At 41.4% G+C, this 15,373-nt stretch overlaps 1 protein-coding gene across 1 annotated transcript in view; it reads left to right on the forward strand.

Moving 5' to 3' along the window:
- Kcnmb4 (potassium calcium-activated channel subfamily M regulatory beta subunit 4) overlaps positions 1-5,172 on the forward strand; it is a 56,871-nt gene extending 51,699 nt beyond the window's left edge. The window contains exon 3 of the mRNA XM_005081480.3: positions 3,070-5,172. Within this exon, the coding sequence (XP_005081537.1) occupies positions 3,070-3,238 (169 nt within the window). The 3' untranslated portion in view covers positions 3,239-5,172. The remainder of the gene's footprint in view (positions 1-3,069) is intronic.
- The last annotated feature ends 10,201 nt before the right edge of the window (positions 5,173-15,373 follow it).

Below are 15,373 nucleotides of genomic sequence, written 5' to 3' on the forward strand. Positions count from 1 at the left end.
GAACAAGGAGATAGAATTCTAGAAAGTTTCTAAGGCAGACAAGCTTCCGGGACCAGCCGTTTTTGTTTGCTTCCTTCTCTCTTGTCCTTTTCCTTCACATTTTCCCCATCATGTGCTCTTCAAACTGTGTTTCAATGGTCTGGATGGCATGTATGGCTGTTCCGGCGTCCCTTGTAGGAGCTGTTTCACTGGCTCATTTGTTTGATATTGTGATAAAGGAATTCACTAATATCCTGAATAATGAGTGGAGAAAGAATACCAAAGAGTATCTACACACAAGCATTTTACTGGAAAGTTAGTTACAAAATCACAATACTCTTGCAAATGACATATGTAGTTACTACAGAAATAAAAGTCCCAATCCCCTTCTTCTCATTTTCTTTGGTTTTCCTTGGTATCAAGTGTATGCATGTTCTATGTATCTGACCCCTTTGATGAAGAGTCTACAACTCCTCTTGGTATCAATAGTTTGGATCAATAGTTTTAAAGGCATAGGATAGTATGTTCCAGAAAGAGCATCCTGGGAGACAGGTTGGGCCTTCTCTTGCACACTTAGGTGTTGTGTGAAATGGTTTTCACTCTTTTGGCTTTTTGAGAATCCCACCACACATGGAGTTATGAATGCCATGCCTTAGCTTGCTTCTAACTGGCTTTTATTTTTTTCTTCTCTTTTTAAATTAATTTATTTTTTACATTCCAATCCCAGTTCCCCCTCCCTCCTCTCCTCCCACTCCCTCCATTTCCCGCTACCTCTTATCTGCTCCTCAGAGAGGGTAAGGCCTCCACTAGGAAGTCTAAGTCTGTCCCATCATCTTGTTGGGGCAGGACCAAGGCACCTCTCCACCCTCACCCCAGTGTCTAGGCTCTCATCAGCTTTTCTTAACTTTAATTAACCCATATACCTTTTCCCTCTGGGCTTTTTTTTTTTTTTTTTGGTTTTATGAGACAGGGTTTCTCTGTATTGTTTTGGAGGCTGTCGGTCCAGCCCGGCCTCTAACTCACAGAGATCCGCCTGCCTCTGCCTCCCAAGTGCTGGGATTAAAGGCGTGCGCCACCACCGCTCGGCGCCCCTCTGGGCTTTTTTATCTCTCTTCTGTACATCTTACTTTCCTCCTTACTGGTGGCTGGGTGGTTGGGTGGATGGCTCCTGACATCCTCTCTCCTTGTTTTCTTGCTCTCTTCTTTCCTCATTTCTCCTTCTGTTTATTCTCTCTGCCCTCCAATCCCACCTATCCTTGCTCCTGCTTTGCTATTGACCGTTCAGCTTTTTATTAGACCATCAGGTGTTTTAGACAGGCAAAGAATCACATCTTCACAGAGTTAAACAAATACAGCATAAACAAACGTCACACACCTTAAAATAATATTCTACCACACTGAGGTAGGGTTGTCTACCAGCTGTGGCACCCATAGCTGGGAAGAGAGCCAAAGGAGTGCTGGCAATGTAAGACTCCAAAGACTCTAAAAGTGACTCAGATTGCCTTGAACCTCGGCTGCTCTGGGGCCTTGGCCTCTCCTCCTTTAGATTCAGGCATACATTCTTTAATGTTTACATGGATAATAAGGCTGCAACACAGGCAGGCTCTTTGGTAGCAGCAAAAAGTTAATAACAAATGCCTATAGAATGACAGGATCCAAATTTAAATGAATGATAGCTCAGGCCTTGAAGACAGTGGGTTGCAATAGGAGTAACTGAAGTGATTTCTGCAAGCTGAGGGTTATTTGGGCCTCATTGCTACAATGATTATGCATTATTTGGTATAAATTGTTGTAGAAATGTCAACTAGAATCTCACTTTAGGCACAAAATTTTAAATTATGCACCAAAGAAGAAAGGCACAAGAATTCAATCAACTCAAAGCCAGCCTACACAGCTGTTTCTGCTGATGCTGGATGGCAACTTCACTATACAAAAAAGAACTACCCAGTGTCCTTTATTAACCTTCTGGGAAATAAGAGCTTGGAGTAATGGTAGCTCCCAGGGGTATATTTCCCCGTTAAAGGCACTGCCCTTGGGCTCTGAGGCCTTTGATGTTCTTGAGGATAGTGGGACAAATTACTTTGCAACTTTCTTCTGGAGGAAATATAGGTAAATATCCTACAGTAGTAGGATAATAGAGTAAACTTTCCTGTGGGTGGCATGCAAATATTTCATAAAATATATGCCACTTGTATGAAAACTCCCAGACATCTGTCTAATTGCCAAGGCGGTTGAACATGGCTTGTGGAGAGTGTCTCATCACAGATAGATGTAGACATTCACCCTGACAAGATAGAAATCTACTACTGCCACTTTGCAAGAGCTGCTAAGAAAGTAGGCAGTGGCACGAATAGATAAGTTTCATGCAGAATCATAGACTATGACTGTTCACTCATTGCCTGCTTTTTTGTTGTTGTTGTTTTCTTAATAAAGGTTTTTATTAAGAAAGTCTTTGATTCACATTGCAAAGCTCAGTTGACCTAAGAACTACTAGGGGTGCCCAATTTGATGCTATGATATGATGTATTGGTATTTCAGTGTGGTGGTCTGCACTCATGGTTGTCTTGGGATGCACGTGGCCAGCACTGCAGGTTAGACATGCCTTTGGGCTATATATCTTCTGTCACCCTAGCTTGAACAATGACATTAGTCCTCCCCTCCCAGTTAAAATCACTTGGGATCCATCCAAATGCCAAGATGGAGTTTAGGTTTTTTGAAGAAGGCCTGCCCATCAGTAACATTTCGCCTCATCCAAGCCCATTAGCCAGTGAGTTTAAAGGAGAGGAGGAAAAAGGAAACAATTTAGGGTGGAGGAAAAAAATAGCAAAATGATGTTATACCTTTGACATTTTGCAGCATGCAAATGATATAAGAAGTGATATGCAAATTTGCACCAATTGCTTGATTCAAGAGCTCACAGCTTTTGGAAATTGGTTTGAAGCAGAAAGTAAGGTGTCTGTAATCAGAGCCTTCACATTCAAGGGTGATTATCCCCTTGGGCTGGAACCAGAGCGTGTTTGCAGGTTGCAGAGTTTTTGGTGCTGTACAAGTCTGACTGCTCTTCCTTCCCTGTCCCCCACTCTCTTGCAGGCCGGAGGATGTTCTCCTGCATCGCACACATGATGAGATTGTCCTCCTGCACTGCTTCCTCTGGCCAGTGGTGACATTTGTGGTGGGCGTCCTCATTGTGGTCCTGACCATCTGTGCCAAGAGCCTGGCCGTCAAGGCAGAAGCCATGAAGAAGCGCAAGTTCTCGTAACAGGGAGGAGGATTGTGGGAAGCCAAGCACAGAGGCTGCCCTGTCAGTGCTCGCCTGCCCTGCAGAGCCCACATTTGGTGGCGCAGGAGATGGAAGGAGCCACAACAGGCCTCCAAGAGGCACCTGCTTCAGTGGCAGCAGAAACAGACACAGTTGGAAGACTCTGGGACTCATCACCTGTTTTCCACGTGCTGTAGCAATGGATAAAGGGTCAAGCTTTTAGCTATATGGAGCTGTTTGGAAAGCCCTCTAAGAAGTTGGTTTTCTTTGGAAAGCAACAGTATCTTATTTGTATAGTGTAGTATACAAAACATTATGATTTATGCTACTTACAAATATTAAAATACAGTGCTCTGTGTTCTTTTCTATTTTCTTTTTTTATGCTTGGATCACCAGGGTATTTAATAGGGGTCTAACGGTTTTTACTTGACTCCGCTAGATTAAACTTAACATTTGAATCTGCAGAACTGTTAACCTTACTGCATAACCACCATTTTCCATGAGTAAATAGTATCTTGACTACTACTTGAAAAAGGGATTCTACAGTGGTAACTCAGCCTCCAGCCACTCTGTTTTTTTCCCTTTGAAGCCTGAAAGCATCCTCCATTGGCTGATTAGTGTGGCCATTGTTTCTGGCCAGATGACTTTGTGAGAGAGGGACATGATTCTGAAGGTCTGTCCAAACTCTGGGCACACAGAGTTCTTATTTATCTGTTTATGCTATTTATTCATTTATTTGAAGTGCTAGGAATCAAAACAAGGGCATCCCACATGCTAGACAAGCTCTGGACCATTGAGCCATGTACCCAGACTCACTGTTCAGTTTTTTTTTTGTTTCTTTTTGGAAGGTTTTTTTTTTCTGTGCAGTAGGATATACATGACATGAAGAACACTCTTCACTTTATAGTTAAATGCTGTTTTCCTTTTTTTCTTTTAGAACTGAAAACAAAGTCTGTTCAAGCATTTCGTTTTCCCTGCCTTGATGTTCTGATGTTAAAACGGGGTGACTGGCGCACTTGATCAGTTTGCTCAGACAGGACTGCCCATGCAGCCTGGCTCACCGCACTGCCCCTGGGCTTTCTGTACCTTCAAAAGTGCATCGAAACCAGGCATGGTGGCACAGGTGGATCTCTCTCTATCCAAGGCCAGCCTGGTGTTCATAGTGACTTTCAGGACAGCCAGAGATACATGTTGACACCCTCTCTCATTAAAAAAAAAAAGCATCGGAAACAATCCCCTTTGCATCTGTTCATAGGCTCAAAGTCCAAACACCAACCATGAGTCCCAGCAGCTATGAGACCCACCCCGTTCACCACCCAGAATGGAGCCTTCATTCACATGAGATGGCACACATTTTCAGTGGAAGAGCAACTGACGGCATAGCGTTGACCTTGGCTTTCTTCTCGCTCTGCAGACATGCTGCCCTTAGAATAAAATTGGAATGGAAGGGCAGGCTTGCCTCAGTTGTTTCCACGGGGTTTTGAACACTAAGTGAAGTGATGGCTCCCTCCTTCACAGCCCATATGTCACTGTCCTCTTGCTGTCAGAGTGGAAGCTGTCAGAGTGCCCTGGTCCTCTGGAAGAGAATAGTCATTCTTTTTTCTAAATCAGGTGTTAACAGGTTTCACTGTGAATAAGGCCTGGCATACACTATTCATGACATCCTTTGAGGCTGCTTCCGTGCCTTGACTTCAATCCCAGTTTTCTGTTGCAAGTGTCCCTGTTGTCTTAGCAACACAGAACTATTCTGAAGCACCGGGTAACATGAAACCAAGAATCAGAGAAAATCATCGTCTTGGCATCACACGGAGGGAGATGAAGTCTGTTTTATCCTCATCCAATTATCTATGATTAACTGATTATAGCGAACACATAAACCTTAAGAGCCCATGGACATATGTCTGTGTTGGAATAAAAGAGAACATGTTAATCAACCTGAGTTTTCATTTGTCAATTCGATACTCATAATTTATATTAGCTACATGTATCCATTTAGGCCCAAAGAATATACATGCAACTGTATGCTGTAGGTTGGTTCTTGGAAGAGAGGGTAAGCACATTGAATCTGTGAAAGTCAAATGTAGTTTTTAGGTCTTGTTTATGCCAGTTCCATTTGAAGCTTCTTGGTTATACTTGTTAAAAGTAAAAGCCAAAGGTTCAGCAGGGAGGGGGTTCATAAAAGATATGCTTGAGTTCTTAATATTTTCATTCTCTTTGTTTTGTGTAAGTTGGAGAAAGGATCAGCTGCTATAACACAAGCCCCCAAATGGGATGGTTTATGTAAGATGCTAGTTATGTCTTCTGTAGCAATCCAGAAATAGCAGCTGATACAGAGGGTGTTAGGCAAGCTCTTTAAGCATTGTCTATCTGTGTTTCTCTTATGGCTGATGCTGTCTCGTGTCCATTCCAGCCTGGAAAAGAAAGGATGTTGGGATAAAGCTGTCTCCCTTATAGACATTTTACCATCACTTGTCCCCATAGTCAATCCCTCAGTATCGACTGCACAGCTTTCAGGACCCCTTCAGCCTGTTATCTGCATGCAGATAGACACAAACCCTGCAAAGGCTCTAGGGGGCGGGGCAGCTTCTATTTGTAAAATGAAGAGGGGAGATAGTATTAAAGGAAAAGTGAAAAGAGATGGACCAATGGACCTCTAGAGCAGGCCTGACTGGAGGCAAGGTCTTCCTGGTTACATCACGGATCCCTCTGGGAGATATGCTCTAGTTTATTGTTTCTGTGACCCCTATTTTGAACCCTAGGAAATTCTTGCCAGCAAACCATGCAACTCTGAAAATTTAAGGGACATACCAGTTTATCTTCCACCTGTCCTCTGGTACAGAACTATAAAATAGTTTGCCTTTGGAATTAAGGAGGCTTTTTATAGGCCAAGCATATAGTTCACCTCACTGTCACAACTCAAACTCAACTCCTGATGTGAAGTCACTAAGTCCCTTCAAGCTTCACTTTACCCTCGACTACATATTTGTGTAACAAGTTCTTGGAGGGCCAGTGGCTCTTCCTTTGGCCCCAGTAGGAAACGGAAATCACATATAATCCTGGTCTGCCTGTAATAATTCTCACCCAAGCCTAACTTCATGAACAATAAAAGCTAAGCCATTGAAACCATTTCTAAACCTATGTTGGTGTGTGTGTGTGTGTGTGTGTGTGTGATTATCAATACCTGAACTAAATTCACAGCACCTGTTGCATTTTGGGTAGTAGTGGTGGTGACATTTTGGGGTGATTACAGCATTAAAGACATGATTTCATTAAAACCATAGTAGAGCTGGAGATGGCTCAGCAGACTAAGGCACTTGCTGGCAAGCCCGACAGTCTGAGATTGATCCTTAGGGCCACGTGGTGAACAAGAGAATCTGCCACCATAAATTGCCTACCCTCCTCCACACACATACTGTAACACATGCATGACCCTCACTAAACGTATAAATGTGATAGATTTTTTAAAAGAATATAAGTACATATCCTTTCATTTGTTGCATTTGAAAGTAATTAAGGCATAGAGTGCTCTTAATTCTTCAGCTGACAGTCACGGTATGTGGCCTGTGTTTCTGAACTTCTGTTTAATGGCAGCCACCTTGAAAAATGAATTCAAGTTGGAATGCAGCACCCTTCCTGTGACTCCCATTGTCTGATCAATAATGCTGAATGAGGAGTTGGGGAAGACTGAATCATAGCCACATCTTGTGCCATTGGAATACAGAAGCAGTTGAACTTGAGGCATAGACAGAGACTCAACCAAAGCTGTGTCATCTGCAGCTATCTTTGTTTATTTTATTTTCTCTCATGCACCAGTTTTCATAGTGCCTGCTAGGGTTCAGATATGATTTGGCCATCAGAGGTTCTTTCCATTATTTCATTTTCCTAAAATTAAAGTTAATTAAACAACCTTGCTTGAGTTAATTTAGTGATTAAAATTGATTTAATCAGTATTTCTTAAAAGCTGAGTGGATGAAGGGGATAAAAAGAGAAACTTTACTCTTCTGGTAAAGTAAGATACTTAGGGTGAGGGATGAGGGTTCTCCTGGCAGATTGGCATTAGGGACAGCCAGAAGAGTTGGGGATACATAAAGAATGTATAGATGTGATCTATAGGGCATTAAAAAAGTGTCTATATCCAGAGTCCTCCATAACTTGTCACTTGCTACTATATTTATGAGCAAGAAAATGGTACTAACCTAGATGACCATCAACAGATGAGTGCATAATTAAAATATAGTGCATTTACACAGTGGAGTTTCACTCATCTGAAGAGAAAAAATGTAAATCATGAAGCATTCAGGAAAATGGATAGATCTGGAAAGCATAATATTCAGTGACATGAACCAAACTCAGAAAGACAAACTCATGTATGCTTTCCCATACGCAGACTCTGACCTGTAAGGTATATATTATATGTACGTGGGAGCACAGGTAGAGAAAGCCTAAAAACCTAGGAGATGAGGAGGGTAAAAATTGATGATAAGGAATAATGGGGTAGTGGTCAAAAGACATAAGGAAGACAAAGGAGGAAAGGAAAGAATTTAGTAGGGTAGGGGTGAGGCAAGAGGGGAAGAGGATCTACTAAACCACACTTTGATTCAAAATGTCACAGTGGTATCTAGTGTCTTCTATGCTAATTAAATGTACTGAAAAAATAATGCACAGACATAAAAACAAACAAATTGCCATCAGAATATATTCTAACTATAAGAAAATAACATGTATCCTAGAATGTGGGGCAATTCATTGGTTTGGGTTTGTATATTTGTTTAGTGTTGTTTTTTAATTTTGTTTTGATGTTGGGTATCTTGTGTAGCTCAGGCTAGCCTCATAATTGCTGTGTAGCTGAGACTGGCTTCAAAATTGTAATGCTCTTGGCCCTGCCTCCCGGGTGCTAGGATTACAGGCATGTACTGCCACACCCAACTTTGGGACATGGAGATTTATAGTATTTTAGGAAATAAGAAGGGACTCAGAAAGGTGCTGTTTCAGAAAAGAACAAGGGTCCAGTTGCTTATCAGGACAATGCCACCTCTTTGGAGTCATTCTCTAAGAGGCTAGCCAGGAGAGAGGATTCTGGAATTGGCATCTGGTTTCTTCCTGTTGCTGGTGTGTGCTCTTGGACAAGTTAGCCTGTTTCTACAGACATCTCAATTATGAAATGGTGCTGATGCTGAGGTACTGATACTGGGTCATTAGTGATGATTAAATGAGAGCATAAGATGTAGTACACAGCCTTGTGAATAAACACTAACAATAACGGTGATAATGGTTGCTGTTCATGGAGGGTGGTGGTACAGCATGATTTCAATAAAAATGAAAAAATGGTCTCAAAACAGATTTTTTTTTTGGTCATAAAATCCTGTGCTTTGGTTCTTTGATTCTACTTCCTTAGTCCCTACCAATGTAAAAGACCAGTACTGACTTTGGTTCTTTTTTGAAGTTCTATCATTAGCTTGTTTTATTTCTAGAACTCCAACTTTAAAAAATATCACCTCTGATATCTATTTTAAAAAGAGCAGATACTCTTGAATTCCCAACTTTGTTCAGTTATTAATCCATTGATGTTATTGAAAAGTTCTGCCTTACCACACTTAGCAATTTCCAGAATTATTAAGAGGTAAGATGTCTCTTTGATGAAGAGCAATTACTGAGATTCTTTCTTTTCTTAGAGTGCCATCCTCTTAGTTCATTCTTCATAGAACATTGCAAATGAAGAGGTTCTTTTGGGTGATCAATGCATCCTCTAAAAGAGGCAACATTTCTGCCTAAGTCCAAAATGTTTGGAATATGTAAGACTTATCTGTGTCTCATTAGCAAGTCTCCAAGCTAAGATAATTCTTACAAAGAATTTTTCCTCTATCTCCCAAATCACTGCCAATATGTTTGATGACTGCCATTCCCCAAGCACCACCTGACAGTTAGAAAAGATTCAATTAGGATCTGAACTTCTAAACCGCATTTAGACATGACAAATTCAAACAAGACCACCCCGAGTCTATGGGAGAACTGGAGGTGTTTGAAGTTTGAGAGAAATGGTTTTCTTCTCATAAAAGTCAATGGTAGTTAAAGGTCAGAAATATAATAGCGTCCCAGACTTCTAGCATTCATGGTCATTGAGAGGCATTGAGAGTTAATGAGATGAAGTCAAAGCAAGGAAGACACCTGTTGATGTCACAGAACGGGCCTGATTAAATGCCAGTTCTTGCTCATAGCAAGTCCAGGTATCCAGTGTTTCAAAGTCACTGCCTAGGGCATGACACACAATTCTCTGCATCTGAAGCCAAACATTGTTTCCATTTTGCCCAGGTCTACACAGTCTGAGTCACAGTACAGGACATGAGTCACCTATGGAATATGATGTCTGAGACTAGCATGGGGAGCTGAGTTTATTTGCAGTCTCACAGACTGAAGCACCCAAGCAGATTTCCTGTAGCAATAACACCTTGTGCTGGTTAATGTTGACTGTCAACTTCATAGGATTTACAGTCATCTAGGAGAGAAATCTCTGAATGTATCCGTGAAAGGATTTCTAGATTAGGTTGACTGAAATGGGAGTGTTGATCTTAAATGTGGTCAGTATCTTTCCAGGGGCCAGGGTCTCAGACCTAATAAAAGGGTTGAGTGAGTTGAACATCAGCATTCATCTCCCCCTACGTACTTCCTGACTGTTGCTGCAATGTGACCAGCTGCCCCAGGCGCCTTCTCCGCCACAGGGGACTGTATCCCCTAGAACTGTGAGCCAAAGTAAACCCACCCTTCCTCAAATTTCTTTGCCGAGTATTTTTTCTCAGAGAAATGAGAAAAGTAAGACACATATATAATTCCTCCATTTATAAGATCTGTGGCTGAAATAATACTTGAGTAACCATGACAGTACAGTGGGAGGAAGTCTAGGCCAGATGGACCATAAGAAAGTGAGAATCATGTCTATTATCAGGATGATTTGATAGGTTCTTGAGGAAGTTTTTTTGGACAAACTAACTTGTCCTTGTCATAGTGGGCTGTAGAGTATAACCAAACAAACATTTGATGACTTACTATAGGATGCATGTATACATAGACTATTAGATACATATTGTCTCTACAGTCTCTCTGGTCTTATCCTGGCTTTAGTTATGATCTCATCCATGATTTGCAGCCTACTATTTCTTGCTTTTACCTATTGCTGCTCTATGCTGTCTGGCCTTTACTTACTCCAAGATCTTCCTATATGGCAACATCTCTGATATATGCTGAGGTTTCTGTTTCTAGTTTTTATACAAAAAGACGTTGACAGAAAAAAAAGTGTGACAAACATTACCAGGCAAATTGAGGGACAATCATCTGTCTTGGATAATTTGTCCTGAACTATATCAGAGCACATTACAACCTTTTCCTGGTACCCCAACATTGTAGTGTATGCCCTAGAGTACAAGTACACCCTGTCTTCTCAGGGCCTGTGGTTCCATCCCATGATTTGGACCTGATTTCTCTTTGTATTTGTATATCTGCTTCTCCTCACCCATCAGTTATAGCTAAAATATTGACTCCTCCCGGAAGCATTTTGTAGCCATCCATGCAGGTAGGACTCTCCATCTGGCTTCCCTTTGTTCTGTATTCTTCCTTACAGTCGCTACTGGTGTTTATCTTTACTTACTATTTGTCTGTCTTGTTTTACCTCACCCAGTTGATTGTAGGATTAAAGAAAGTAGGATGGTGTTGGCGGATTTTCTTTTCATTCATTCTGTCCTTATGAATGGATGGATGAATGGGTGAATGCGTGACAACTCCCCAGACTCATTCTGTCCTTCATACATGTTGCTTTCTATGGTCTTCTCCAACTTGAGAATTTTAATTCTACCTTCAAGACATGCCTATTCCATTATCCTTGCTATCCAGAATTAACCACTTGTTCCTCCTAGATGCCATACAAATTTGTATACATTTCTTTTATTTTAAGAATTTATCATTTCGCTGGGCGGTGGTGGCGCATGCCTTTAATCCCAGCACTCGGGAGGCAGAGGCAGGCGGATCACTGTGAGTTCGAGGCTGGGCTGGACCGACAGCCTCGAAAACAATACAGAGAAACCCTGTCTCGTAAAAACCAAAAAAAAAAAAAAAAAAAAAAAAAGAATTTATCATTTCTCTGTGACTGTTAACTCACTTATTCTTCCTTACACCCTCGCCTCATCTTTTAAGACATAAAATGTATCTCACTGGTCTTCTGACCCATAATTACAATAATGAGAAGTAGCTCCCAGCTAACTCAATATTTTACTTACCTGAGATCTCTTTGTCAAACCCTGTGCTACATTCTTCAGAAGTTAGAGAATTAGTCTCTTAGCACAGCAGAGTCTGGGACAAAGCTAACCCTAGAAATGTAAATTAGTGAATCACAAATAGATACTGATGTTAGCTTTTAAGTGAAAAATTGTAGCCAACTGGCGTGGCACATGCCTTTAATCCCAGTAGAGGCAGGTGGAGCTCTTTGAGTTCCAGGCCAGCGTGGTCTACAGAGCGAGTCCCAGGGCAGCCAGGGCTACACAGAGAAACCCCATCTCAAAAAAACAAAACAAAACAAAACAAAAAAAAGAGAGAGAAAAAGAAAAGTTATAATAAAAAAATAAACAATTTTCTATTTAATATATAGCCCTCTTTAAACAAGGAACAGACAAAAAATAGCCACTATGTTCACCATCAAATTACCCCAGAATTTGGCGATTTAAAACAACACTGACATTTCTTGTCTTTTTCAGCTTCGGAATCAGGAAGGAGCTCAGCTGTAGTTCTAAATTACCCTAAATTGTCCAATCAGTGCATTGGATTACAATGGAATAAACATAGGAAGCAGGGCCTGAAGAAGCGCTCCGGTGGGGGGACTTGCTAAGGACACAGCCATTCATTTGACAGGCATCTCAGGGCAAAAGGCAGGCAAACCCCGGCTGCTGTCCGGCATAAAGAGCTTCGTAAGAGGTGTCACTGCAGACTTGGAGAAGGGGCTTTCTGTACCCCGAGGGCGCTTCTGAGAGCAGAACTGGAGCATGTGTGACCTCCGCTCTTACCTCACTTTCTGTGAACAGTCTGCAGCCAGAAGTAAGAAATCTAACGTGTAAGCGGAGATTGAAATTAGGGTTGGAAATAGCCCTGTTGCTGGATATTTAACACCTCCCTGAAATTTCTGAAAGCGCCCTCAGAATAAACTAACGCTTTTACAGACTGAACTGCCAGAAGCCTCCAAAGAAAGACACTCGGATAAAGGAGCCTGTAAATAATGTAACCGGGAGAGGCAGCAGGAAAAGAATCATGCCAGTTACACACTGCATGGAAAAGAAATGCAAGCGTGCGAAGTGAGTGAACAGCAGAGGTGTTGCGAGAGGCACCCGTGGACCTAGTCGTCCTTGACCCTTTGAATGAAAAAAAAAATAAAAGGAAGTAGAAAAGGAAAAGGCTTGATCCCTCCTAGGTATGGTGGAGAGAAAGTTTATTGTAGATAAAAGGGAGACTGAAAGTAGAGACAGGGACATCTGGGAGAGTCCAGAGTGGACGTGACCAAACCAGACTGAGCTGGACCATGTGAGAAGGGGAGGAAGAGCGAGAAAGAAGCCACCAACTGATAGCACAGGAAGTGAGGGGACAGACAAGGAGTTAAGTTCTCAGGATTGGTAAATTATGGACCTCTTTGGTTTGAGAGAGAATAGAGAGCTAGCTTGTTTGTTGTTCTTCAGTTATATTAAGCTCAAAATAATTCTTATGTCCAATTGGCGTCTCTGGGGGTGGTATGTGCTGATCCCCTTGATTACAAGGGTCATGGTTTAATCTATCTAGATTCATGTTGCCACAATCCCTATTCAATTTTTGCAATTACTTGGAAATGGCAGTAGGCAAAGGACACAAATCAGTAGCTGAAAGCCCAATTGCAAATCAAAAAGTCTCACAATCACATATACCTGTCCTTGTGGGACTTTCTCTTCTCAGTCAAGAAACTCAGTGGACGGAGAAACACAGTTATCACCAGCAAATTGGCCATTCTTTGATTCTGTATGACAGTGAGCTCTGGTGTTATTTCATCCGGGGTGGCATTTTCTACTTGTAAATCTGTGCCATGCTTGGTTTCATTTTTGCTTTCTTAAAAAAAAAAAGACCTTATGACCCTCCCCTCACAGCTTCATCAATTATTATACTATTATGTCATGATTTTTGTTCAGTTCCTACAAATTCTTTGCCTTAAAACACGTGTCTCTCAGCATTTCAGTTCCCATGAATACCTTCCCTCACATCCTTTTTGAAGTTATAAGAAGACTTGGTCAAGGATGTCTTCTTCAATGCCAAAAATAAATAAACTTTGTTTTGACTGGTATCATTTCCTCTGACCTTCAGCAAGATGAGTTGGTTGAAGCTGGGTGTGTTACTTACAGCCTATAATCTTAAAACTTGGAGGCTGAGTACGGGAGACCAGCCTGTGAGAGAGGGTGAGACTGTCTTAAAAAAATCGGTAGAAGTCATAAAGCAAAACTGGATTTTTTTTTTGTTAAAGCTCTTATGTGATTATTTACCAGATTGTCTAAATCTCATTCTTGGAAGTATGTAGAATACTTTGAGAATTCGAATCACTCATCTGGCCCATTTAGCTAGGATAATTGGTGAGATAATGTATGAAAAGATAATGTATGCAAAACACTTAGTGCTTAACATAGTTCCTGGCACAATACAGACATGCAGTGAATGTTAGCACTATTAAATACTTGTCTTCCTACAAACCTGAACTTCAAATTCAGATTCTTAGGCTTGTTGGCTCCATGTTTCACAGGAACCCTCTGTTCTTCCTCCTTTTCCCTTAGCCTGTTTGCGTGTGTGCACATGCATATGTGGTATGTGTACATGTGGTGTGTGTATGTACATGTGGTATGTTTGTACACATGTGTGGTTGTGGATGTAGAGACCAGAGATTGCCATGATGTATCTTCCTCAGTTGCTTTCCATGGTCTTTTTTGAGGCAGGGTCTCTCATTAAGCCTGGAGATCATCAATTTGGCTAGGCTAGCTGACCCATGAGTTTCAGGAACCTGCCCATACCCACTCCCCATCCCAGTGTTGGGGTTATAGAAGTATGGCATGGTGCCTAGCTTTTCCACATGGGATCTGAACTTAGGTCTTGATGCTTACACAGCTGAGCCATCTACCCAGCTTCTCCCCATATTTCCCCCTACATTCCCACCATCAAGCTGAAGAATTCAGCTCTTTATGTTGCCCTCTTTTCCAGCTTTGGACTCCTTTTGAGGCTGATGAACTCTGGAGACTCATTGGTCAGTATGATCTGGGTTTTTCTTAATTTGAGGGATTGGACTCCATGTCTCCCATCATTGGCATCCAATCTACTACTAACCTCCTAGTACAATCAATTCTAACAGTAGAAAACGAGAAACTACATAATTATTAATAATTGAATAAATTTCTCCCTCTACCATTTTACCTTTAAAAAGGAGCAAACCTACAATTTCTCAAAAATATTTTGAATGGGGTTGCTGTTAATCCTCAGAGTCTTGATTAAGTTATGAAGTTAATGAAATTGGGAGTCGAAGAGAAACCCCAGCATATCTTAATTTACAGATTCGAGTATCATGAACACACAAAGATAATTTAGGAAGAGGGCTATCCCAGGAGGTTTATCATACTCCACACATCAGAGGCCAAGACACACCGAAAAGCATCGCCATATTCCCATTAGTTCCTAAAATTCTACTTTCTGAGATAGCATATCCCAAATGCTAAGCCTGTGTTATTATAGAATTCAAATCGACTCTGAAATGAAGAGGGAACAGATGAGCTATAAATGTGTGAATACAGTCTTCCAAGCCCCACAAAAGAATGTTTAAAGAAGAGCTCCAGAAATGTTTACTTTGAGCTTCAGGGTTAGTGGATAAAATGAAGACATAGGTGACATAATTTCTCACCAGGGTAAGTGGGGTGCAGTTTTTGTGTGTGTTCAGGGGTGACAGTGGAAAGACTTTCTTCCCGGAAGTGGTGTGCTGGGAATTGTTTGACAATCAGCCAAGGATCAGAAAGGGATGCCCTCAATTACAGCATTAGCTGATCTCTTGGTATAAATATTCCCACTGGTACTGACATGAATCTATCAGAGTGATGACCCTGAGCT

Source organism: Mesocricetus auratus, unplaced genomic scaffold, assembly GCF_017639785.1.
Source record: "Mesocricetus auratus isolate SY011 unplaced genomic scaffold, BCM_Maur_2.0 Super-Scaffold_100011, whole genome shotgun sequence".
NCBI lineage: Eukaryota > Metazoa > Chordata > Mammalia > Rodentia > Cricetidae > Mesocricetus > Mesocricetus auratus.